This window comes from Podarcis melisellensis (assembly GCF_964234715.1).
Source record: "Podarcis melisellensis genome assembly, chromosome: 4".
Classification (NCBI taxonomy): Eukaryota; Metazoa; Chordata; class Lepidosauria; order Squamata; family Lacertidae; genus Podarcis; species Podarcis melisellensis.
The window spans coordinates 101069339-101095679 of record NC_138531.1 but is presented as its reverse complement, the minus strand read 5'-3'; the positions used below and the strand labels follow the sequence as shown (position 1 = coordinate 101095679).

Here is a 26341-nt window from a genome sequence, read left to right as displayed (position 1 = left end):
GTCTGCGAATTCCTGCGTCATTTCTTAAAAGGGCAAATTGAAAGCGAAATTGTATGGCAAGTAGTGGAAGAAAAAAAGGTGGCATTTGAAAAAACACACAAAGAAAACCTGGGGGTGGCCTCCTCCAATATTTAATAGGGGGGGGACAAAGACCCCTTGGCATTTAGGAGTTGGCCGTATTCCCTACACCCACACGTCTCAGAATGCTTAGAACATAAAAACACAAAATAATAACACAAAACATCACATGTTAAAATAGCATTAGATGTCAATAAGAAAAAGGCATGGTTAAAAAGCTGTCGATTTGCCTGGCTCCTAAAGCTGTATACTGGTTTTTCCGATCTTTGTATGGATTCTTTGATGGGAAGTGAGTTTAGAGCTAACAGTAAAGCTCTTTCCACATTCCACACACTGATAGGGTTTCTCCCCTGTATGAGTTCTTTGATGGGCAGTGAGATGGGAGTTATGAGTGAAGCTCTTTCCACATTCCACACACTGATAGGGTTTCTCCCCTGTATGAATTCTGTGATGGGAAGTGAGAGAAGAGTTATCAGTGAAGCTCTTTCCACATTCCACGCACTGATAGGGTTTCTCCCCTGTATGAATTCTTTGATGGGAAGTGAGTTTGGAGCTCTGACTAAAGCTCTTTCCACATTCCACACACTGATAGGGTTTCTCCCCTGTATGAATTCTGTGATGGGAAGTGAGAGAAGAGCTATGAGTGAAGCTCTTTCCACATTCCACACACTGATAGGGTTTCTCACCTGTATGAATTCTTTGGTGGGAAGTGAGATGGGAGCTGTGACTGAAGCTCTTTCCACATTCCATGCACTGATACGGTTGCTCCCCTGTATGAATTCTGTGATGGGAAGTGAGAGAGGAGCTTTTCCTGAAGCTCTTACCACATTCCACACACTGATAGGGTTTCTCCCCTGTATGAATTGTGTGATGGGAAGTGAGAGAGGAGCTTTTCCTGAAGCTCTTACCACATTCCACACACTGATAGGGTGTCTCCCCTGTATGAATTCTGTGATGGGAAGTGAGAGAGGAGCTTTTTCTGAAGCTCTTCCCACATTCCACACACTGATAGGGTTTCTCCCCTGCATGAATTCTGTGATGGGAAGTGAGAGAGGAGCTACATGTGAAGCTCTTCCCACATTCCACACACTGATAGGGTTTCTCCCCTGTATGAATTCTTTGATGGGAAGTGAGATTGGAGCCGTGAGTGAAGCTCTTTCCACATTCCACACACTGATATGGTTTCTCCCCTGTATGAATTCTTTGATGGTAAGTGAGAATGGAGCTCTTCCTGAACCTCTTTCCACATTCCATGCACTGATAGAGTTTCTTTCCAATGATATTTTGTTGATGGCAAGTGGAATGGGAGCTCGACTACAGCTTTCTCCACACTCCAAATTTTTGCGTGGCTTCTCTTCTCTGGGGATTTTGTCGTGGTCACCTTTGTTCTCGATTTCCGTTTCATCACAATCTGCATTGGAGAGAAAAAGGGATTAGAGCCTCAGGAACAAATGGAGAAGAACTGAAGGGAGTTGGGTGTGTGTTCATTACCTGTATTGTTTGTCATTAACCAACATATTTATTATGAGATTCTGAAGACTCGTTGAATGTTGCTTTGTTTGATATAAAGTAGTGGTCAAAATTGTGGAAGACTTTTGGGGGGAAAGTGTAGTTCTTCCTTTGGAGTAATATTATAAATTTATATCTCAAAGGAAAGATAATTTGATCAAGAATGCAATCAACAATGCAATCAAACAAAGTTTGTTCATATTCTATCAAACCTTATAGCCAAATAACCAGAAAAAAGAAGCACAACTTACTTAGGTTGACTTTTGTCAGTGTCTTATGTGATTGCTATCAAGTTGGTCATTTAGTGAGGTTGAAAAACATAATCAAATTAAAGAAATGGCACAAAGAGTTGACTGGTCACCCAGAAAGTGATGGAAAATTGTACTATTAAGTGAACAAGGCTAGTTATGAAGAAATTAGATGAAAAATTGGGAAAAACTAAACCAAAGCTGGCGATTGAAGAATGGAGAGACTGTGCCTACATGACAGAAGAAAATCATCTGGTTGTATACAAGACTATATGGTGCAATGTAATGGGAAGTTGAGTGCAAGTCTGGTCTAAATGTTAGAATTCTAAGGAAAAAGCCATTGTTATCTCTCCAACAAAGGTTGAAAAGATGAAACCCATGTTAACTGTACAGCGGAACAATGGGACAGTGTTATTTGGAGCGATGAAACCCAAATCTCCTTGCTTGGTAGTGATGGCATGAAATATGTGAGGAGAAGAATCAGAGAAGATTTACCTCCTACTTGCATTACACCGACTGTGAAACACCCAGACAGTGTGATGATCTGGGGTTGTATGGCAGCAAAAGGTGTGGGCAGATTTTGCGTCATTAATGGGAATATAAATGCGGGAAAATGCATAAACGAAATACTTGAGCCCAAACTGAAGTGTTCCGCAGGTGATCTTTTCCCAGATACTGAAGCATTTATATATATGCTTCATATGCTTGAAATATATATGCTTGAAATATATTCTATTTCAACAGGATTCAGCTCCATGTCATGTTGCTGCTGTGTGCAAAAGGTGCTTTGGAATGGCCTGGGAATAGCCCACACTTCAACCCAATCAGAAATCTATGGAGCCGACTAAAGAAACTTGTTATACATGTTTGATGTATTAGAGGATTTTAATATTTTTTTGGAAGTCACCCAGAGTGGCTGGGGAAGCCCAGCCAGATGGGCGGGGTACAAATAATAAATTATTATTATTATTATTATTGAAGCAACCCAGCAATAAAGCTCAATTAACAGAGGCCATAATTCAGTCTTGGTTTCCCATTATTACAGCTGCAGAACTAAAGACTTGGTTCACTTCAAGTGAAGGCGTAAGGCCGTAATTAAAGCTAAAGGTTACCAATGGTTACCAAAGGTTTCACGTTTTTTCTTTATGACTGCTGTTCTAATAAATACTCCTTCATAAAAGTCATGGCATTACATTCTTCATTAAATTATCTTTCCATTGCTATATAATTGTATGGTATTACTCCACACAAAAGTGGTGTTATGAGCCATCAAACCTCAGAAATACACTTTTCACAAAAGGTTTCCACAATTTTGGCCACTATTAGAAGTTGTTCATTTTAAAGTTAATGTTCTTTATATATGGGATCAGATTATTATTATTTATGTTTCATGATTATATGAGTGTTGGAAGCCGCCCAGAGTAGCTGGGGCAACCCAGCCAGATGGGCAAGGTAGAAATAAAAATTATTATTATTATTACAGTGGTACCTTGATTTAAGAACAGTCCTCTTCTGGAAAAGATTAAGTTTGTAAACCGAGGTACCACTGTATCATCATCATCATCATCATCATCATGACTGCTGTTGTTGCTGCTTGTGTGAGTGCTGGGAAGACCACTCCCTCTCCTGCCAACTCCATCCTGCCTAGGGGGCGGGGCCTGCACTCACCACTACAGTTTAGAGGCCTGAGCAGCTACTTGCAGCGAGGGACAAAATGGTTTTAAATGTTTTAAGCGCTTTTAATTTGCAGCACTTTAAATGGTGGTTGTTTTTTATAATATAATATTATTTCATTATTTTATTTTTGCTTGGGGTGGGTTAAGCATTTAGTCAGAGTGGGGAGTAATTTAATTTGAGCGCTATTGTTTCTTGCTTTGGTTTTATTATTGTTGTTGTTATTATTATTATTATTATTTTAAATTATTATATAGTTTGTATTTTGCTTTTTAAGGGGAAGGGTCAGGGCTGCCTGGGAGTGGGCCTGAGCCAATAGAATGGCTGGGGCATGTTCCACAGGGGGGATGTATTGGGACACCCGATCTCAGTGATCACAGGCAGGTGGAGGAGTTATGCTAAGACCAGACCATGTCATTACTGAGGAGGCAGGGTTAGTCGTTGTTTGAGGACTATCCCTGCCTCCAGGTCTGGTCCTGACCGGAAGGATACAGGAATCAGAAAGGGAAACCCACATGACCTGAAAGTCTTGCTGTGCAATGCCAGGTCAATGATGAATAAAACCTCTGCCATCCACGACCTGATTGTGGATGGCGGATTTGACTTGGCATGTGTGACAGAGACCTGGTTGGATGAAGCAGATGGGCCTGTCCTTGCCGCTGCTTGCCCACCAGGTTTCTCTTACGCACAGCAACCCAGGTCATGTGGGCGGGGGGGGGGGTTTGCAGTGATTTTTAGGAAGTCATTAGTCTGCACCAGGCGTCCTATTGGGAAGACCCAGTTTTCTGAGTGCATGTTCTGGAAGTTGGGCAATAGGGGCAGTACAGGATTCCTACTGGTGTACCAACCTCCCCGCTGCACCAAGGATTCCCGGTCCGAGCTGCTTCAGGTTGTGGCAGATATGCTCCTGGAGACACCTAGCTTGGTTGTCCTGGGGGATTTTAACATCCATGCCAACACGACCTTACAAGGGGCCGCTCGGGACTTCGTGGAAAGCATGGCCTCCATGGGGCTGTCTCTGAATAAGTTTGGCCCAACTCATAGCCGCGGACATGCCTTAGACTTGGTGTTTACCTCTATGGATGTTGGTGATCTGACACTAACTAAAAGCGAAACAAAAGAAGTGCCATGGTCAGATCACTTCCTGGTGCAACTGGACTTCTCCGCAACCCTTCCCCTCTGCAGGGAGGTGGGACCGATTCAGATGGTCCGCCCCCGCTACTGAATGGATCCAATTGGCTTCCAGAGAGTGGTAGGGGATGTTTTATCCCAAGTTGATGGCCTTTCAGCCGATTCCCTGGTGGCCCGCTGGAATGCGGAGTTAACCTGGGCTATTGACTGTCTGGCTCCGAAGCGCCCTCTCCGATTGCATGGAGCCCGGACAGCCCCGTGGTTTTCCCCGGAGCTGAGGGTGATGAAACAATCGTTGAGACAGCTAGAGTGCCGGTGGCAGAAAACTCATTCTGAATCAGACCGGACACGGGCTAGAGCTCAACGTCGAGCCTACCAAGTGGCAATGGCTACGGCGAAGAGGGTTTTCTTCGCCGCCTCCATTGCACCTGCAGAAAACAGCAGCAGGAGACTTTTTCAGGTGGTTCGCAATCTATTGGAACCACCTGTACCACCGGGGCCTGGTAGGGACCCCAAGATCTCCTGCAATGCTTTTGCAAAGTTTTTTGCAGATAAAGTCGCTCAGATTCAGAAGGAGGTAGACTCCACCGCGGGAGCAGGGCCAGGGCGGGAGAGTGCTAGAGTTCTGTCTGGTCCTGTTACATGGAATCAATTCCAATCTGTTACCTCCGAGGATGTGGACAGGCTGCTTGGACAAGTGAAACCGACCACCTGTCTCCTTGATCCTTGCCCATCCTGGCTTATAAAAGCTAGTTGGGAAGGGCTGGGCGATGGGCTCTGCGGGGTGGTGAATGCTTCCCTCTGTGAGGGAGCCTTCCCAGACCCGCTGAAAAAGGCGGTCATTAAACCGCTTCTTAAAAAAACATCTTTAGATCCAGCCAATTTGGCCAACAATCGCCCAGTCTCAAATTTACCATTCTTGGGCAAGGTGATTGAGCGAGTGGTTGCTGAACAACTCCAAGCATGCCTGGAGGAAGCGGACCATTTGGATCCCTTCTAATTGGGATTCAGGCCTCACCATGGGACTGAAACTGCCTTGGTCATGCTGGTTGATGATCTCCGGCGGGCTAGGGACAAAGGTGAGAGCTGTTTCCTAGTTCTGCTGGATCTCTCAGCGGTGTTTGATACCATCGACCATAACATCCTTCTGGACCGTCTAGAGGGGCTGGGAGCTGGGGGCACTGTTATACAGTGGTTCCGCTCCTTCCTCCTGGGCCGTGTCCAGAAAGTGGTGGGGGGGATGAGTGTTTAGACCCCTGGGCTCTCACTTGTGGGGTGCCTCAGGGTTCCATCCTCTCCCCATGCTTTTTAATATCTATATGAAGCCACTGGGAGAGATCATCAGGGGGCTTGGACTGGGTGTTCATCAGTATGCAGATGACACCCAGCTCTACCTCTCCTTTAAATTGGAACCAGTGAAGGTCCTGTGTGAGTGTCTGGAGGCGGTTGGAGGATGGATGGCGGCTAACAGATTGAGGTTGAATTCTGACAAGACAGAAGTACTGTTTTTGGGCGACAGGGAGCGGGTGGGTGTGGGGGATTCCCTGGTCTTGAATGGGGTAACTGTGCCCCTGAAGGACCAGGTGCGCAGCCTGAGAATCATTTTGGACTCACAGCTGTCCATGGAGGCGCAGGCTAACTCTGTGTCCAGGGCAGCTGTCTACCAGCTCCACCTGGTATGCAGGCTAAGACCCTACCTGCCCGTGAACTGTCTCACCAGAGTGATGCATGCTCTAGTTATCTCACTCTTGGACTACTGCAATGCGCTCTACGTGGGGCTACCTTTGAAGCTGACCCGGAAACTGCAATTAATCCAGAATGCGGCAGCTAGACTGGTGACTGAGAGTGGCCACCGGGACCACATAACACCTGTTCTGAGAGATCTGCATTGGCTCCCAGTACGTTTCCGAGCACGATTCAAAGTGTTGGTGCTGACCTTGAAAGCCCTAAACAGCCTTGGTCCAGTATACTTGAAGGAGCATATTGACCCCCATCCTTCTGCCCGGACACTGAGATCCAGCGCCGAGGGCCTTCTGGCGGTTCCCTCATTGCGAGAAGTGAGGCTACAGGGAACCAAACAGAGGGGCTTCTTGGTAGTGGCGCCCGCCCTGTGGAACGCCGTCCCATCAGTTGTCAAAGAGATAAACAATTACCTGACATTCAGAAGACATCTTAAGGCAGCCCTGTTCAGGGAAGTTTTTAATATGTAATGCTGTACTCTTTTTAACACTTGATTGGGAGCCGCCCAGAGTGGCTGGGGAAACCCAGCCAGATGGGCGGGGTATAAATCATCATCATCATCATCATCATCACCACCACTGCTACTTCTACCTGAAATTCAATAAGTCTAGCTCTTCTCTGGGATGAATTTTGTTTGGCCCAGTCATGGCATACCCTCCATCTCCAATGTCAGTCGTCTCTTTGGTCAACCCAAGACTGACAGGAGCAAAAACAAAAACAGAAAACCTGAAACTACTTATCTTTCCTAACAATTCTGAAGCTGACATTGAAGATGGCCTGGGCAGTTGAGACCAGCCCAATCGTGGTGGAAAAAGGAATAATTTGAGGAAGATTGTTCAAAGAAAAAACTGTAAGTTACTTTTTATTATGGGGGTGTTAAGTTCCCAGGTGTTGTAGGGGCCACTATTGAGCTCTGTGAAAATATATGAGGTTGGTCCATAGAAGTATTTTTTGAATTTCCAGGCAGATATGACGATCCCACAGGGAGCCTTACCAAGAGAGGCCACGATCCCACAATTCTCCTCCATGACGTCCTTATGCAGAGCTCTCTGGTCAGGATCCAGCAACGCCCACTCCTCGTCCGTGAAACGAACAGCGACATCTTCAAAGCACACTGGACCCTAAAAGAAAAAGGGAAATGTCCTCCTCTGAGACAGCAGAAATATGATCAGCTCCACAATGCTCTGTTGTTTCCTTCCTGTAAATTGCGGTGTTGTTTAAATAAGATTGCTTTGCTGCACATTTTATTTATGGATGCTTATTTTATTCTAAGTTTAAATTATGGGTATTTGTCTTTGTGCAAATAGGTGTTACTCCACCTTGTGTTTTCCAAGTCATTCTGCCTACCCAAACATTCTAGTTTCTTCAATGGAAGGATCCACTTTCTCCTCTCCTCGTGAGCTGTTCTGGGAAGGTTCCCTCCCAATGCCCTAGAGCCAAACTGAAGGGGTTCAGGGGGGCATGGAGAGGGGAAAGGGGAGGAATGGGGGGCAGGCCCCATTTTTCATCTGATGGGGCTGGTTAGGTGAATCCAGGCCACTATTTGTTCTTGTTTGTCCACTGCTTAGAAAACAATTTTAGCATTCAGTGATTAATTAAAATAAGCCAATTGTCGTATCCTGGCTCTGAGAGACAAGCAGGGAGGGTGGCTTCTGGCAGAAGGAGAGGGAGCCCCCGGTGGCTCCTCCTTCTCCTGACTCACCTCTGCCTCTTGACCTTCCTCTCCCACTCGCCTCCTTCCTCTTCTGCCTCTGATTCTGCACTGCATTCTGTCACAGAGTCTCCCAGCTCACTAAGCCCTGTTTCCCCTTCAGCTTCTGACACCTCCTCTTCCCAGGCTTCTCCCTCTTGCCCCTCTGACCTGATCTCGTTCCACAGCTGCTGCTTCCCTTCTGCCCCCATGAAAAGGCGGATCAGGAGGTCTTGACGGCATCATTCTGTCACCTGCAAGAGAAAAAAGGTAAGCAGGATGCCAGGAGTGCCTGCTTCTCTCACAGGTGAAACAGGGCATCTCTAACTACAGATGGGCCTTTGAGAAATCCTTACCTGCTGAGAGCATTTGGAGGTTTGTGGCCATTTCATATGTTTGTTTGTGCAGAAATACATCTCCCCTCCTCTGGACCCTTGTTCCCAACTGTCTCTCCCCAAAACAAGGTGAAAAGAACCCTCAGATGAATTGGAAAACCAAGAGAATGAGACCAGTAGAGAAAACCCACCTTCCTCCTTACCCAGGGGCCTCTCTCTGGTGTCCAACGGAGGCCTCTCTGCCTCACAGGAATCCAGGTCCATTTCTGCAAAGAAATCCTTTCCCTGAGAAAGAAACAAGGATTCAAAACAGAGAATGGGGAGAAATACTAGAAAGAGAATGACTAAGACTTGAAGGGTGTGAGATCTCATTCCATGGATGCTTTCCCAGGAAAAGGATGGGCCATCAGCAGACCATTATGGGATGTTCTCTGTCCTGTTTGGAGCCCCTTGGGAGTATCCAGAGGAAAGTCTCTCTCACCTGCTTCCTCTCCTCTGCCTGACTCAGGAGGAAATCTTCGGCCAGGGCCACCGCCTGGGAACTGGTCTCCACTCCACATTCCCTCACCCAGCTCTCCATCTCCAGGGGAAGGACAGCCAGGAACTGCTCCAAGATCACCAGGTCCAGCATCTCAGCTTTCGTGTGCCTTTCTGGCTTCAGCCACTGATGGTCAAGGTGGTAGATTCGGCTGCAAACCTCTTGGGGTCCTTTGGCCTCCTGGCAGCAGAACTGCCTCAACTGCTGGCTCTGCACCTCCGAGTGGAGGGTGTCTTCCTCACCCAGGATCTTCTGCACAGGGTTTTCCCAGAATCCCCCACTGCTCCCAGTTTGGCTGGCATAGCCTATTCCTGTTCCAGGGCCAGCTGAGTCTCGCTCATCCATCTGTGCTCTCAGGAAGCCTCTGAGAGATCGGAAGGAACCCTTTGGTTTTCTGCCAAGTTTTGCCCGTCTAAAAGAGAAGCTCTAGCAAATTCTACAAAGCAAATACATTGTTCTGTTACAGAATTTGTAGGACAGGAGGGGAAATGGTTCCCTGAGCAAGCATGGATGAGTCTTGCTGGGAACCAGGGCTGGACTGCACCGCATCCCAGACCATGAGATATCTTTTTGAAAAGAAAGAGGAGGAGGAAGAGGAGAAGACATAAGTCTCTAGGCTTCAAGCAATGCAGAATGTGGAGGCAACGGAAGGGATTTCTGTCAGATTAATCAACCTGGTTTCTGCTGCCTCCCAGTCAATGCATGAAGTCAGAACCGAATGACAAAGGAGTCATTTGTATCTTGTGATAAATGGATGCTTGGGGTCCTCAGCCGGGGGTCCTCAGGAGTTGCTCCCCCCACCCCACCCTCACCCTCACCCCACCCCCAATCCCTGCTTCTGTCTCCTTTTCTTGCACTTGGACTCTCTGCCGCTCTCAAGACAGACCTCTGGGGTGGGGTCCCTTTTTCTTTGCTCTGAGGGCCAGGTATGTATCTGGAAAACCCCCTGAGGGCCAAGTGGGTGGGGCCAAATACATCTCACTTGAAATTCAGGCGGGCAATTTATTACTATTATTCTGTTAGACAGCTTAACACACAGCCATTGATGCCAAGGTCCCTGGAGGCTCAGTGAGTAGCAGCGCCCATTTCCGGCTGCTTTGCCAGCAACAATCCCTTTGGGGCAGAGAGGATGTGGTCCTGGGATGCCCTGCTCTGGGTGCGAGGGGATTGCTGCAGTGGCCTCCGTGGGGAGCTGCCCTGGGAGACACTGGGAAACTGGTCTGCAATGCAGCAGCCAGACTATGGGCTGGGATCCCTCTCTTTATCCCTCGCCTTTCTCTCCCACCTTTTTCTTGGGGGGGGGGCTAGTCCACCTTCTCGTCCAGCTTTGGAAAACCATTTGCCCATGTTTCCTCCGTTGTGCAATGACGCTGAGCGACGTCACACAGAGTTAAAGTTCCAGGGACCCCTTTGTTTAAAGGAGGGAGATTTCAGGGGAGTCAGTTTTTTCTGAAAGGCCAAATGAGTTTGGGATCCTCTGATCTGCAGGAAGGAGAGCGTGGCAGACCTGGCCCCTCCCTGGCAGGACCCTCTCCTCCTCCCTGACTTGGGGTCCCCCCCCCTGCAGGAGCAGATCAGGCCCCCCAGGCCCCCTCCCCTGCTGCAGCCCTGGGACCCCCCCCCGTCTCCCCACTGCACCCTCTGGGGGGAGAGAGAGGAGACTCACCAGATCCCAGGAGGGGAGAGCGAGGCAGCCCTTGCAGGAGAGACCCCAAAGCAGGAAAGGACTGGGGAGGGAGGGGGCTTGGCTCGGGAGGACCTGGCCCCCCCTTGCTTCCTGGCCTCTCTAGGAAGGCAGCTCGGTTCCCTTTAACCCTTGCAAAGCCGAGTCCACCCAGCTCAGCCCTCTCTCCCTTTGCAGAACCTCAGATTCTTATTATTTTTTATGGATTAAGGGGGCAGCCCCCCTGGCTACGCCAATGCCCAGATATCCTTTTAGTGGTGAAACCAGAGGAAGAGCTTGCAGGGAAAAGGCTTTGCAGGAGGCAAGGAAGCTCCTCCTGGAATTCCGGAGTGGAGAGAGAGGAGGGGGTCCCAGGGTCATCTAGTCCAACCCCCAGCAATGCAGGAATCTCAGCTCAAGCATCCATGGCAGATGGCCGTCCGATCTCTGCTGAGAAACCTCCAAGGAAGGAGAGTCCCCCACCTCCCGAGGGAGACCTTTCCCCTGCCCAACTGCTCTTAGATGTCCCTCAAGGCAGCGGGTCCTGAGTTCTAGCCCTGCTGAAATACTCCTGACTGCCAAGGAGGAACCAAGCGATGTTCAAAATAAATAAATCCTATTCTCATCATAAATCAGTAATACCTTTTAATGCTAATATACAAAAGATTGCCATTTCCCTTTCCAGAAATGCTCAATAGCTAATTCAATGGACTGAAAATCGATAGTTGTTATTATGTTTAGGGAAGCTTTTAATATTTGATGGACTATTGTATTTTAATATTTTATTGGAAGCTCAGCTATACCTGCCGGAGGTGATTCAAAGCCATCCTGCTGAGTGATGGGAGGTGTGGGGGACCCCCATGCGGAAGTGGGGGAGGGAGGGGCTTTGGGTAAGGGGTTGTCCGTCTGCCAGAGAAGAGGACCCTACTGGCCTAGGTTCACGTATCCTGTTTGAAAGGGGAATCATCTTACGGACTTCCTGTGAACATCTGGGTCAGGAATGCTGTTCCTGGAATGGACAAACACACAAGAGGTAACCGGCTGGGCATTCACATAAACAATACTCTTCAATATATTCTTATCACAATATCAAATGTTCATTTTGCACATAAACAACACATAAAGTGCAATAATATAGACGGAAGTCCCCAATAAATCAGTTCATTCATAAAGACCAAATGTCTGCTAGTTTCTGTTCCACATGTGTTCATAAATTCCAAATTGGGGACTACTACAAGTTCCACATGGTTGACAAGGATTTCCGGAATAATGCCTTGTTTCGCTCTCATGGGCTTCATGGTGTTATGTACTGAGTCGAATAGGATCCAAACTGCAGCAGTCTGATTGGTCCTAGAACAATAGGCTCCAAAAGGCAGCAGTCTGATTGGTCCTAGAACAATAGGCTCCAAAAGGCAGCAGTCTGATTGGTTCTAGAAGAATGCAGCAGTATGATTGGTTAGCAGGAACCACCCAATCATGCTCCAGATAGAAGTGAATCCACAACCTGATTGGCTTACAGTAGAATTCCGGAATTAGCGAATCATGTGCAGCCCATTGTGTAAATAATGTATATAAAGCAGATACTCTGAGGGGACATTCATTCATTCCTCCTCACCACTATGAGCTGAATAAAGAGCATGAAATCACTTTGCGACTCTGAGTATATTTCACTGGCGACGAAGGTGGGATCCCGCTGAGCTGACTGCCACACACAGCACCGCAGCACCGCCACCTGCCGCACCGCTGCCTCGCACCGTGTATCCAGGCTTCAGCTCCGGGACCCAAGGAACTCAGAATGGCAACCGACAGCAGCTTCTCGCCGTTCAACCCAGCATCTGGAGACTGGGAAGCGTACGCCTCCCGTTTCACCTTCCTTCTAGAAGCCAAAGGGATCACCGATGAAGAAGACGCCAAGAAGAGGGCAATATTCTTCAGCGTCTGCGGAGAGGAGACATTTGAAATCGCCCGGGCTCTCCTTGCACCTGAAGATGTCGCCACTGTTCCATACAAAACCATAATGGAACAGCTGAAGGGGCACTTTTCGCCACAGCCCTCAGTGGTGGCTCGTCGAAATGCCTTCTACGCAAAGCGGCAAGCCCCTGGGGAAACCATAACTGGGTTTGTGACCTCTCTCCGCCAAGCTGCCCGGTTCTGCAACTTCTCAGAGCTGGAGAACATGCTTCGTGACCGCCTCGTCGGTGGCCTGAAGGATGAGAAGCTGCAACGACGCCTCTACGCTAAGAAGAACCTAACTTTCCAGGTCGCTCTGGAGGAGGCCCTGGCAACGGAAGCTGCCGAGAGGTCGACGCAAGAGGCACGGCCGAGCCAGCCGTCCCAACCGAGGGTCCACCACGAAGACCTCACCAACAACTCAGGATCCGACAGGGAGGAGGTGCACCGAGTACAGCAGCGCACTCAAGCAGCCCACATACCACAGCTGCCTCGACGAGAAGGAGGGAACTGTGCAAGCTGTGGAGAAAGTCACGAGAGGAGGACCTGTCGTTTCCGCAACGCAGAGTGCAGGCAGTGCAGAAAATTGGGACACATCGCCCAGGTGTGTCGGGCTCGGCCCACCCGACACCAGGCATCAGATGACCAATCCAGGAGCCCCAGGTCCCGGGGCCCAACGCACCAAGGCAACTCAACGGAGCTCACGGACTTCCAGGTATACCAGTTGCCCCACCCCAACGTAGAGAAAATTTATGTAGAGGTACGGATAGAGGGGGCCCCATGCCGCATGGAGCTTGACACGGGTTCAACTCTATCCATAATCTCGGCAAGGACCTTAAGGAAACTGTGCCCTACTGGGGGTCCCAAACTCAGGCTGGCCCCATTCACCCTCCGGGACTTCCAGAAACGTAAGGTCCCCACAATGGGGGTGGGGACCTTCAGGGTGCAATACCAAGGGCGGACGCGGCAACTGGACTTGCTTGTGGTCAAGGGCCCCTACATTAGCTTACTGGGATTGGCATGGTTTGGACCACTGGGGCTAGCCATCACCGGGGTGAACCACATGAGCTTACAAGTGGATGTGGACACCATATGCAAGGAATTTCCGGGGGTTTTCGATGGGAAATTGGGACAGTATACGGGCCCCCCCATTGCTCTACAGCTTGACCCTGCAGTACGACCGGTCAGGCTCAAGGCCCGCCGGGTCCCGTTCGCCCTGAAACCCCGTATAGATGAGGAATTGGACCGACTCGTGGAGCAAGGAGTGCTGGAGCCGGTGCCTAATGCCCCCTGGGAAACCCCAATCGTCACACCCGTCAAGCCTAATGGTTCGGTCCGCATCTGCGCAGACTACAAATGTACCATAAACAAGGCCCTCACGGCCCATGCATACCCAGTGCCAGTGGTCAGCCATGTCCTTGCCACCCTGGCTGGGCCGAAAATTTTTGGCAAGCTGGACTTGGCCCAAGCATATCAACAGCTGCCAGTAGATGAGGCTACAGCAGAGGCACAGACGATTGTGACGCACAGAGGAGCGTTCAGGGTAAAGCGGCTGCAATTCGGGGTCAGCGTGGCACCAGGCATATTCCAGAATCTAATGGACTCTCTCCTTAAAGGGATTCCTGGTGTCACCCCCTTCTTCGATGATGTGTTGATTGCCGGGCCCACACCCGAGGAGTTTGAGGACCGCCTCCGCACCGTTCTGCACCGTTTCCAGACGGCGGGTCTCAAGGTGAAGCGGGAAAAATGTCTACTAGGAGTGCCTCAGGTGGACTTTCTGGGATTTATGGTGGATGCAGAAGGGGTCCACCCAACTGGGGACAAGGTACGGGCCATTTGTGATGCTCCAGCGCCCAAGAACAAGACTGAACTTCAGGCCTTCTTGGGACCATTGAACTTTTACCATTCCTTCCTTCCCCATAAGGCGGCGGTAGCGGAGCCCCTACACAGACTCCTGGACAAGCGGGCTCCTTGGGTGTGGGGCCAGCGCCAGGAGGCCGCATTCCAGGCAGTCAAGGACTTGCTTGTCTCAAACTCGGTCTTGGCACACTTCGACGAGAGGCTGCCAGTTGTGCTAGCATGCGACGCCTCACCCTATGGCATTGGCGCTGTCCTGGGACACCAACTCCCGGATGGAAGAGAGGTACCGGTGGCATACTTTTCCCAGACACTCAACGAAACCGAGCGGAACTACTCGCAAATCGACAAGGAGGGTCTGGCAATCGTGAAGGGAGTAAAAAAATTCCATGATTTCTTGTACGGGCGGCCCTTCACCGTGGTGACTGACCACAAGCCGTTGCTTGGCTTGTTTGCCCCCGAAAAGCAGACCCCCAAGTGCTGTCTCCTCGCGTCCTCAGGTGGTCAATTTTCCTTGCCAGCTACCAGTATGCACTGATTCACCGCCCTGGAAAGGCGATGGGCCATGCAGACGCCCTCAGCAGGCTACCACTACCGGAAACAGGCCCCGACCCAGCACCTGCACAAGAGGTTATGAGCCTGGAGCTGCTTCCCGACCGCCCCATTCAGGCACAAGAAGTTGCACATCATTCCAAGAAAGATAGGGTCATCTCCCGGGTCCTGGACTGGGTGTGGAGGGAATGGCCCAGCAGCAGCCCCGGGCCAGAATTCGCCAGCTACACAACCCGCAAACATGAACTGTCAGCCCACAAGGGGTGCCTGTTATGGGGAAGCAGGGTCGTTGTTCCCCAGCCCCTCCGCAAAAGGGTCCTCACAGCCCTACACGAGACACACCCAGGGGTAGTAAGAATGAAAGCCCTTGCCAGGAGTTACGTGTGGTGGCCGGGGATCGACGGAGAGATAGAGGCCTGGGTCAAACACTGCCAGGCCTGCCAAGAATCCCGCCCAGATCCCCCAAGGGCCCCAGTCCAGTCCTGGGAGTCCGCCCGAGCACCATGGTCACGCCTGCATGTGGACTTCGCTGGCCCCTTTCAGGGGAAAACATTCTTCATAGTGGTGGACTCCTACACCAAATGGCTGGAAGTCGCACTGGTACCGTCCACTTCTACGTCCGCAGCCATCCGGGTACTACGCCGGCTGTTTGCAACCCACGGGCTCCCTGACACTCTCGTCTCAGACAACGGGACTGCATTTACGTCAGGAGAATTTCAAACCTTCACAGTGCAGAATGCCATCCGCCACATCCGTTCGGCGCCATTCCACCCGGCCACCAATGGCCAAGCAGAACGCATGGTGCGGACCACCAAGGACACCCTTCGCCGCATGACGCAAGGGGATTGGGAGTACCGCCTTGCCACATTCCTGCTAGCACAGCACAGCACCCCCAGCTCAACGACAGGCCAGAGCCCCGCTGAACTACTAATGGGTCGGCGCCTTGCAATCAGATTGGACCGCCTTCACCCTGATAGAGCTCAGGATGAGGTAGTGGTGGGGGAAGGCAGGAACCCCCGGACCTTCACGGCCCAGGACCCAGAATTTTGGGGCAGGCCCTGCATGGGTACCCGCCACAGTCACCAGGGTCACTGGCCCCGTGTCGTACGAGGTGCTAACAGATGGGGGGCAATGCTGGCGCCGCCACTGCGACCAGATACGGCGACGATTCCCGGGAGAAAACCAGGAGGAGGAGGACAGGTCAGAGGAGTCCCAAGGGAACAGTGGGGCAGTGAGGCCCATAGAGCAGCAGGGGTAAGCAGGAGAGGCAGAATCAGTAAATACAGAGAGGACCCGTGAGGCCGAAAGGACACCGGAACCAGAACCACGACTGAGCGAGCCGGTTGCGCCAGACCAAACAGCCCCATCACAGCCAGCATCCGTGGAACACGAGCCAGAACCTGAACCCCGGACCAGGGAACACCACAGGCCGCAACGCACACGTAGGCCGCCGGCGTACCTTGAGGACTATGAATGCGACCTCCCGGGCAGGACTGGAACTTAGAGGGGAGGGGTGTTATGTACTGAGTCGAATAGGATCCAAACTGCAGCAGTCTGATTGGTCCTAGAACAATAGGCTCCAAAAGGCAGCAGTCTGATTGGTCCTAGAACAATAGGCTCCAAAAGGCAGCAGTCTGATTGGTTCTAGAACAATGCAGCAGTATGATTGGTTAGCAGGAACCACCCAATCATGCTCCAGATAGAAGTGAATCCACAACCTGATTGGCTTACAGTAGAATTCCGGAATTAGCCAATCATGTGCAGCCCATTGTGTAAATAATGTATATAAAGCAGATACTTTGAGGGGACATTCATTCATTCTTCCTCACCACTATGAGCTGAATAAAGAGCATGAAATCCACTCTCGACTCTTGAGTATATTTCAAATATAATGTCGGAATTCAACATATTTTAACAAATTAAAATTATATAAACAATTGTGCTATAAGAGTACATACAATATATGAAGTATCAAGATAATAGAACTTATAACATAGTGGTTTCTGCAGTGAACAACAACTGTCACAATGTAAGATGATATAGATGATATTTACTTTTTTTGTATTTTACCAGATAATAACAGTAGAAATTATATGGAAATGTGATAATAATATTGAAATGAATAAAATGCTTAACTCACTAAGATTTTTAGTGTTTACAGCTTCCCAAGAAAGGTCCGTATAGTTAAAGCCATGATCTTCCCAGTAGTGATGTATGGAAGTGAGAGCTGGACCATAAAGAAGGCTGATCGCCGAAGAATTGATGCTTTTGAGTTACGGTGCTGGAGGAGACTTTTGAGAGTCCCATGGACTGCAAGAAGATCAAACGTATCCATTCTTAAGGAAGTCAGCCCTGAGTGCTCACTGGAAGGAGAGATTGTGAAGCTGAGGCTCCAATACTTTGGCCACCTCATGAGAAGAGAAGACTCCCTGGAAAAGACCCTGATGTTGGGAAAGATGGAGGGCACAAGGAGAAGGGGACGACAGAGGACAAGATGGTTGGACAGTGTTCTAGAAGCTACAAACATGGGTCTGACCAAACTGCGGGAGGCAGTGGAAGACAGGAGTGCCTGGCATGCTCTGGTCCAGGGGGTCACGAAGAGTCGGACACGACTAAACGACTAAACAACAACAAGAAAACTCAAGGAGACTCTCCCCTTTTTGGCTTTTACCTCTTACATTTATAACTTTGTCTTTAAGTCCCCAAAGTTCTGCCCCCTCAAGATATGCAACTGATATTTAATTAGTATGTTGTGTGTTGTGTGATATTATGTAGGAAAGCTAAAATGTGTCTGACAGTATGTTATTTCCACAAAGGGGGGACCCATTTTTGTGTATAATTGTTTTTATGTTCAATGTATAGTGTCTTATTGCCTACACCCCAAGGAAGGATTCTCATGCATTTTAAGCTTTCTAATAGAGCAGACTATTGCGGAGTCCAGTATTTAGATTAGATCAATTTATGACCACATTTCCTTGTTCCACCTGGCACTCTGCAGTGTGCCAACCTTCTCTACCCATTTTTAAATGGTTTTAAATTCACTTCACCAAGAAAAAGCTTCAGGATCCATTAAACAGCAGATACATGAAAGTGCAGATACATGAAAGAGCTGTTTGAAGAATCGCTGTGTCGTCTGATATGTTCGCCCACAACTTAACACCAAGAATGAATATTGACATCCTGGGCATCAGCGAACTAAAATGGACGGGAATGGGTGAATTCAGTTCGGGTGACCATCATATCTACTACTGTGGGCAAGAATCCCGTAAAAGAAATGGAGTGGCCCTCATAGTCAACTAAAGAGTAGCAAAAGCTGTACTGGGATGCAATCTCAAAAATGATAAAATGATCTCGATACGAATCCAAGGCAGACCTTGATGTTGGTTTCTGCTCTCTTCACTGTGCAGCGAAATGCTTGTCACAAGACAATGTTTACATTCCACAGTCAGAGTTGCTGTTGGAGTTTCTCACGGGAAAGGAGACTGGATGTGACGTACACTGGTTTCCTGTTTTTCCCAGTTCTCTCCGTGCTTCAGAGGAGAGAGGATGCCTCTCTGCTCACGCAGAGGCAAGATGCTTGTTTGTAAGCTCTTAGCATTGAAGTGTAAATAAAGTAAAGTAATGTAAAGTATGTGGCATGTACTGCTCATCCTTCCGCCGTGCTCGGGACTCTGCAAATTCAACATTACTGGTTATGGGGCCCAGAAAAACGCAGTCATCTTGAGAATGGAGTTCAGAAGTCGAATCGGAGTGCCGGCAAAGGATCGGAATGTAGAGGGACGGATCGGACGATATCTCTGCGCGTCAGGATGATTTATGAGAGGTATGTGTTACTGCTACGGGCAGCCTGCCAGCTCCTAGTTAATGGCTTTATGGCTGGACTTTGAACTTTTAAAAGGCCGTTTGCCAGGCTCTAAGGCAAAGGCTTGGGACGCTGGAAAACCGAATGCATTTCAAAATTGCTTTTGGAAACAGGTTTGAAGCAGCTGCAGTTAAGCAGAATGGCACAGGCTCACAGGCAGAGGCTGGAAATCGAAAGTACTTCTGAACTTGCTTTTGGAATGAAGCAGCTGCAGCTGTACACAGACGCAGCTTGTATAAAGCAGCTTGATTTAAGGCAGCAGAGATGACGCAGAAGGCTAATGCCAGAGTCATGATGGCTAGCTGCAGAAGAGTGGCTGATGCAAGTGGGGAATCTGATGCCAATCAGCCAAATGCTCAACTCACAGTAGCCTGTGATACTGCCATGATTCAGAATAAAGCAGACCGCCAAGGTGATAGCTGCATGGGTAAGGGGGAGTCTTCACAGACGTCATCCCAGAGTGCAGTGGAACCACCAGATGGCGCCAAAGCTTTGAAGGCAGCGAAATGCTACACGTGTAGACGTCTAGGCCATATGAAGAGGGAATGCAGATATCCCAGGGCCAAGACAGAGCAGCGCAGCGAAAGCTCATCGCGTGGAAAAGGCCAGAGCAAAAGCAAAGGTCCGGTGTCCAGGACAACGCAGCACAAGGCAATGGTCTCACGCTTCACTCCAGAGGTTGCAAAGGTCCAGAAGATGTCTAGATCTTTCTTCGTTGTTGATTCGGCTGCAACGCACCACATGTGCAACGATAAGCGACTGTTTGTGTCTTTTACACCGCAGGAAGGTGCAATTCACCAGGCAGATGATCACACAATCCCCAGTAAAGGCTACGGAACTGTTGTTCTTCACAGTTTGGACTTATCGATAAAAGATGTACTTTATGTACCAGATGCCAAACATAATCTGCTCAGCGTTGGACAGCTGAATGAGCGGAAAATTGATGTTTCCTTTAAGAACAAAAAGTGCATCATCACAAAGAAAAATGATTATGTATTGCATGCTGAATATGTTGATCGTTTGTTTGTTTTATATTTTGATGATGTTGTGCAGGATGAAACTTGTTGCATTGCAGGTTCTAACAAAAGTTTGCATGCAGAATGTATTCATGATTTTCACAGGAAATTTGGTCATTTGCATTTTGAGGCAGTATCTAAAATGCCTGCCTTGGTTGAAGGTATGACTATTAAACCCTGCAGGTACCACATGAAGTGCAAGGCATGCGCAGCAAACAAGATGAAAGTGGCTGCGAAAGGTAAGGTGTCTAGTAGGCAAGCTACAGAACCATACCAGGTTGTTCATGCTGATTTGGTTGGACCACTAGCGCCCTCTTTGGGTGGAAACAGGTACTTCATGGTTCTCATTGATGCATTTTCCAGGTATATTTATGTGTACAATCTCAAGCAGAAATCAGAGGCTTTTCCAAGGTTCAAGGAATTCTGTGCTTGGTTGGAAAATGTGCATGGTAAGAAGATAAAAATTCTTTTCACTGATCGCGGGGGAGAATTCACTTCTCAGCAGTTTGAAGCTTTTCTGACTGAGAAAGGAATTCAACACGATTTGTCTAGTCCTCGCTCGCCATGGCAGAATGGACTGTGCGAGAGGGCAAATCAAACATTGCTTCAAGGGTTAAAAACCTTGCTGCATGATGCAAATCTTCCAGAGAGTTATTGGGCCGAATCTCTCTCGTGTTTTACTTACAGTTATAATCGCAGGTTATCTTCAGCGATTGGTTGTACCCCCTATGAGAAGATGTTTGGCAAGAAGCCATACATCAAACACATGAAAATTTTTGGTTCTGACATGTGGGTTCACACACCACAAAGCTCCAAGTTAGGCAAGCGTGGTTTGCATGGTATCTTTCTAGGTTATCAGAAAGGTTCTTACAGAATAATGATGACTGACTCTAAGACAATTAAGCTCACAAGAAGTGTTGAGTACAATGCCAAGTGGGGGGAGAATGTGGGAATTTTCCAATGTTATCCTGATGACAGTGATGAGACTGAGGATAGTCAAAAGCAGCCACAGCAACCCACACCCACTGATGAAGGTTCTGATTCTGCGTCTGAAACTGAATCGGGTGATTCAGAGGATTTCAAGAGTGCGAAAGCCTCTATGCGACCCTCTGAAAGCTCTGATCAAGAATTGGAAGAACCATTGTTCACAATAGGACACTTTTCTCCCAAGAAGGAAGAGGAGAGTGTTGAAGACCTAAGGCTAATTCGCAGGTCACAAAGAGCCACAAAAGGCAAACCTCCAAAGAGATTTGCTGATGAGTTTGCTAAGATAGCAGTAACAGCTGTTAAAAGCTCCAAGAAGGTATTTGAACCTTCAAGTTTCCAAGAAATCCAGGATTTGGATTCAAAGGAAGCTGAGCCATGGTTAAATGCCATGAAGGCTGAGCTTGATTCCATAGAAAGGAACAAAACATGGGAGCTTGTTCCAGTAGTTCCAGGAATGAAACTGCTTGGAAGCAAATGGGTCTTCAAAGTGAAGACTGATCAAAATGGCAAGATAGTCAGACACAAAGCCAGATTGGTAGCCAGAGGTTTTGCACAGGTACCAGGTGAAGACTATCACGAGACCTACTCACCCACAGTGAGGTATGAAAGCATTAGGCTTATGCTCAAGCTAGCTGCAGAGGAGAATTTACACATTAGTCACCACGATGTGAATACAGCTTTTCTGTACGGATCTCTAGGTGAATCTCTTTATATGCTTCCACCTGATGGCGTACAGGTAAAGCAGGGATTTGTTTGTGCTCTGAAAAAGTCCCTTTATGGTCTCAAACAAAGTGCACGGTGTTGGCACACAAAACTCACTGAAGTATTGTTTTCTCTAGGTTTTCAGCAAGGGAAAGCTGATCCATGTGTATTTGTCAAAGAGGAGGGGCAAAAGAAGCTGTATTGCTTGTTTTATATTGATGATCTTTTATTCTTTTGGGAAGATGTCACAATGTACAATAACGCCCTAGCTCAACTGAAAGAACACTTTGACATGAAAGATCTTGGTGAGGTAAACAACTACCTATCTCTTGAAATAGAGAGAGATCAAGATGGTAACATTCTAGTACACCAGTCACGGAAAATTGCTGATGTGTTAAGCAAACTAAACCTGATGGATGCTAACCCCGTAGACACACCGATGACAACAGGTTATCAGGTAGATGACACTGAAGAAGCATTTTCTGACACTACACTGTACAGAAGTGTGCTAGGCAAGCTAAACTTCATTGCCAGATGTTCAAGACCAGACATTGCTGTTAGCTGTAATTTGCTAAGCAGACAAGTCAACAATCCTACTGTTAAGGATTGGAAAGCTCTGAAACGTATAGCGCACTATTTGAAAGGCACTATGCATTACAGACTGAGATTTAACAATCAGAAGTCTGGTGGTCTTGAGATATTTGCAGATGCAAGTTTTGGAAGTGACACTACAGACAGGAAAAGCACGTCTGGAGTTTGCTATATGTACAATCAGGGTCTATTTGATTGGTCATGCAAGAAGCAAACAACAGTTAGCTTAAGTACTTGTGAAGCTGAACTGAATGCACTGTCTTATTCACTTAAAGATTGTGAATGGTTGTTACAATTATGCAAAGACATGAAAATTCCTGTCAAATGTCCAATCCAGGTTTACCAGGACAACAAAGCATGTTTGGCTTTGCTGAATTCTGAAGGTTGTAAGCAAAGCACAAAGCACTTGCAATTGAAGTTGCAACATGCTAGGGAACGTATTCAGAAGGGACTCGTAACGGTGTCCTATATGCCAGGTAATGAAATTCCTGTTGATGTATTGTCCAAGATTGTATCAAGGGATCAACACTGTACCTATGTGCAGAAGTTGGGTTTGTACTGATATTGTACGAACACGCTGCCCAGTGATGTTCACAGAAAGGGGGAGGATGTTGGTTTCTGCTCTCTTCACTGTGCAGCGAAATGCTTGTCACAAGACAATGTTTACATTCCACAGTCAGAGTTGCTGTTGGAGTTTCTCACGGGAAAGGAGACTGGATGTGACGTACACTGGTTTCCTGTTTTTCCCAGTTCTCTCTGTGCTTCAGAGGAGAGAGGAAGCCTCTCTGCTCACGCAGAGGCAAGATGCTTGTTTGTAAGCTCTTAGCATTGAAGTGTAAATAAAGTAAAGTAATGTAAAGTATGTGGCACGTACTGCTCATCCTTCCGCTGTGCTCGGGACTCTGCAAATTCAACACTTTTAACATCACAGTAATCCAAGTTTACGCACCAACTACTGGTGCTGAAGAAACTGAACTTGACCAATTCTATGAAGACTTACAACACCTTCTAGAAATGACACCAGTGAAGGATGTTCTTCTCATTATAGGGGATTGGAATGCTAAAGTAGGGAATCAAGAGATAAAAGGAACAACTGGCAAGTTTGGCCTTGGAGTTCAAAACGAAGCAGGGCAAAGGCTAATAGAGTTCTGTCAAGAGAACAAGCTGGTCATCACAAACACGCTTTTCCAACAACACAAGAGACGACTCTACACATGGACATCACCAGATGGGCAGCATCGAAATCAGATTGATTATATTCTCTGCAGCCAAAGATGGAGAAGCTCTATACAGTCAGCAAAAACAAGACCTGGAGCTGACTGTGGCTCAGATCATCAGCTTCTTATAGCAAAATTCAAGCTTAAACTGAAGAAAGTAGGAAAAACCACTGGGCCGGTAAGATACAATCTAAGTCAAATCCCTTATGAATACACAGTGGAAGTGAGGAACAGGTTTAAGGATTTAGATTTGGTGGACAGAGTGCCTGAAGAACTATGGATGGAGGCTCGTAACATTATACAGGAGGCAGCAACGAAAACCATCCCAATGAAAAGGAAATGCAAGAAAGCAAAGTGGATGTCCAACGAGGCCTTACAAATAGCGGGGGAGAGAAGGCAAGCAAAATGCGAGGGAGATAGTGAAAGAGACAGGAAATTGACTGCAGATTTCCAAAAAAAAGGAGGAGAGACAAGAAGGCCTTCTTAAATGAGCAATGCAGAGAAATAGAGGAAAACAATAGAATGGGAAAAACCAGAGATCTGTTCAAGAAAGTAGGAGATATGAAAGGAATATTTCGTACAAAGATTACCATAATAAAGGTCAAAAGTGGTAAGCACCTAACAGAAGCAGAAGACTTCAAGAAGAGGTGGCAAGAATACACAGAGGAATTATACCAGAAAGATATGGATATCTCGTACACCCCAGGTAGTGTGGTTGCTGGCCTTGAGCCAGACATAGAATCATAGAATCATAGTATCATAGAATCATAGAGTTGGAAGAGACCACAAGGGCCATCGAGTCCAATCGCCTGCCAAGCAGGAAACACCATCAGAGCATTCCTGACATATGGTTGTCAAGCCTCTGCTTAAAGACCTCCAAAGAAGGAGACTCCACCATACTCCTTGGCAGCAAATTCCACTGTCGAACGCTCTTACTGTCAGGAAGTTCTTCCTAATGTTTAGGTGGAATCTTTTTTCTTGTAGTTTGGATCCATTGCTCCGTGTTCGCTTCTCTGGAGCAGCAGAAAACAACCTTTCTCCCTCCTCTATGTGACATCCTTTTATATATTTGAACATGGCTATCATATCACCCCTTAACCTCCTCTTCTCCAGGCTAAACATGCCCGGCTCACTTAGCCGTTCCTCATAAGGCATCGTTTCCAGGCCTTTGACCATTTTGGTTGCCCTCCTCTGGACACGTTCCAGTTCGTCAGTGTCCTTCTTGAACTGTGGTGCCCAGAACTGGACACAGTACTCCAGGTGAGGTCTGACCAGAGCAGAATACAGTGGCACTATTACTTCCCTTGATCTAGATGCTATACTCCTATTGATGCAGCCCAGAATTGCATTGGCTTTTTTAGCTGCCACGTCACGCTGTTGGCTCATGTCAAGTTTGTGGTCAACCAAGACTCCTAGATCCTTTTCACATGTACTGCTCTCAACCCAGGTGTCACCCATCTCGTATTTGTGCCTCTCATTTTTTTTGCCCAAGTGCAATACTTTACATTTCTCCCTGTTAAAATTCATCTTGTTTGTTTTGGCCCAGTTCTCTAATCTGTCAAGGTCATTTTGAAGTGTGATCCTGTCCTCTGGGGTGTTAGCCACCCCTCCCAGTTTGGTGTCATCTGCAAATTTGATCAGGATGCACTTGAGTCCATCGTCCAAGTCGTTGATAAAGATGTTGAATAAGACCGGGCCCAAGACAGAACCCTGTGGCACCCCACTAGTCACTCCTCTCCAGGATGAAGTGGAACCATTGATGAGCACCCTTTGGGTTCAGTCAGTCAGCCAGTTACAAATCCACTGAGTGGTAGCATAGTCAAGTCCACATTTTACCAGTTTCTTTACAAGAATATCATGGGGCACCTTGTCAAATGCCTTGCTGAAATCAAGGTAGGCTACATCCGCTGCATTCCCTTCATCTACCAGGCTTGTAATTCTGTCAAAAAACGAGATCAGGTTAGACTTCCGGAGGCGGCGCGAAGGGTAATGGCTGCCCTTTCCTAACTGGGAAGGGAGCTCCGTCCGAAAACGGGTCGTCCGCTACGGCGAAGCGGAGACCCACATCGGAAAACTGCAGGCGGCAGAAGCCTGCAGCCTTGGGACCCGGCGGGCGCCAGAAGCTGCCCCCAAAACGTTGAAGGAACCCCGTAAGGGGCTCTGGATCGCGGAGGAGGCAGCGGCGCTGAGGGTCGTTCCGCAATCGGCGGAGAGAAGCCGCGAAGCCGTTGCCGGTGAGCGCCGACCTTTCTTCCTGGATCTGGCACTTAAAATACAACAACCCGTGAGTAACAGAGACTTTTAATCAATTGGAGACCAATTTGAGACTAAAGCTATTGAATTTGGCGGAAAGCGGAGGACGAAAAGAAAAAGGAAGTCCGTCTTCCGCTGCCATTGAACTTGAACGCAAAGAGCTGGAGGAGTGGAGGCTGTAAATAACTTTTTTACTGTTTGGATCTGAGCATCTATTGAACTGTATTTAAAGCCAGAAAAGGAGTTTAAGCATTGGATTTATGTGCTAGCATGGATTTTGAAACTTTCTTCTGCTGAAGTTACAATTTTATGAAAGGAAACCAGGGCTGGAACTGCCTGGCAACAGTAGCAATCAGCTTGCAGACCCAAGTATTTTGATACATAAATTGGGAAAATTTGAGAGGTTTGGACTTGGTTACTTTATAACATCAATTGAAGTACCAGTAAGCACTGTTCTGAGACATTGTGTTTTTATAACACCAACTCTGCTAAAGATTTAACATTTGAAGGTTTTTGGGACTTTAACTTTTATTTTGTGGTAATTCCTCCTGAAAGACATTTTAGACTCCCCCTAGAGGTTCTTGGACTTAACAACAGGGATATTGTTTTACTTTCTATTTCTCGGCCTGCTGGCGAAGTGCTGCACCTGGGCCGTCTTTTTCTCATGGGAACAACTCAGCCTGACCTTGACTATTAGATAAGTTTGGAATGAGTGGCGCAAAGAAAAAAGAGACTAAGGAAAAAGAGC

At 47.8% G+C, this 26341-nt stretch overlaps 4 protein-coding genes across 5 annotated transcripts in view; 1 reads left to right on the top strand and 3 right to left on the bottom strand.

The window, feature by feature from the left end:
• Positions 1 to 26341, top strand: part of LOC309369108 (uncharacterized protein) — a 91057-nt gene that overhangs the window by 36418 nt on the left and 28298 nt on the right. The window lies entirely within an intron of this gene.
• The window catches only part of LOC309369239 (uncharacterized protein), a 109540-nt gene continuing 83366 nt past the window's right edge, over positions 168 to 26341 (bottom strand). Inside the window, exon 2 of the mRNA XM_081910035.1 lies at positions 168 to 1489. Within this exon, the coding sequence (XP_081766161.1) occupies positions 316 to 1332 (1017 nt within the window). The 5' untranslated portion in view covers positions 1333 to 1489 and the 3' untranslated portion in view covers positions 168 to 315. The remainder of the gene's footprint in view (positions 1490 to 26341) is intronic.
• Positions 5560 to 9681, bottom strand: LOC309369296 (zinc finger protein 213-like). 2 transcript variants are annotated; one of them, XM_081910120.1, is made up of 5 exons: positions 8887 to 9681; positions 8609 to 8690; positions 8242 to 8324; positions 7375 to 7501; positions 5560 to 5707 (listed from the first exon to the last, which is right to left on the bottom strand). In XM_081910120.1, exons 1-5 carry the CDS (start codon positions 9286 to 9288, stop codon positions 5655 to 5657), a joined length of 747 nt encoding a protein of 248 aa, XP_081766246.1. In that variant the 5' UTR covers positions 9289 to 9681; the 3' UTR covers positions 5560 to 5654. The 2 variants fall into 2 exon arrangements, with proteins under 2 accessions (XP_081766246.1, XP_081766245.1); XM_081910119.1 differs by lacking the exon at positions 5560 to 5707 and having other exon boundaries at positions 6934 to 7501.
• The window catches only part of ART1 (ADP-ribosyltransferase 1), a 122424-nt gene continuing 113583 nt past the window's right edge, over positions 17501 to 26341 (bottom strand). The window contains exon 6 of the transcript XR_014168028.1: positions 17501 to 17616. The gene's annotated coding sequence lies outside the window, so the exon portion shown is untranslated. The remainder of the gene's footprint in view (positions 17617 to 26341) is intronic.

Coding starts and splice junctions, on each gene's coding strand:
- LOC309369296 (XM_081910119.1), bottom strand. CDS start 9,288: ATGGATGAGCGAGACTCAGCTGGCCCTGGAACAGGAATAGGCTATGCC. Junction 8,691..8,886: donor AGGCAGAGGAGAGGAAGCAG/GTGAGAGAGACT, acceptor TTTCTTTCTCAG/GGAAAGGATTTCTTTGCAGA. Junction 8,325..8,608: donor CACCAGAGAGAGGCCCCTGG/GTAAGGAGGAAG, acceptor TTTCTCTTGCAG/GTGACAGAATGATGCCGTCA.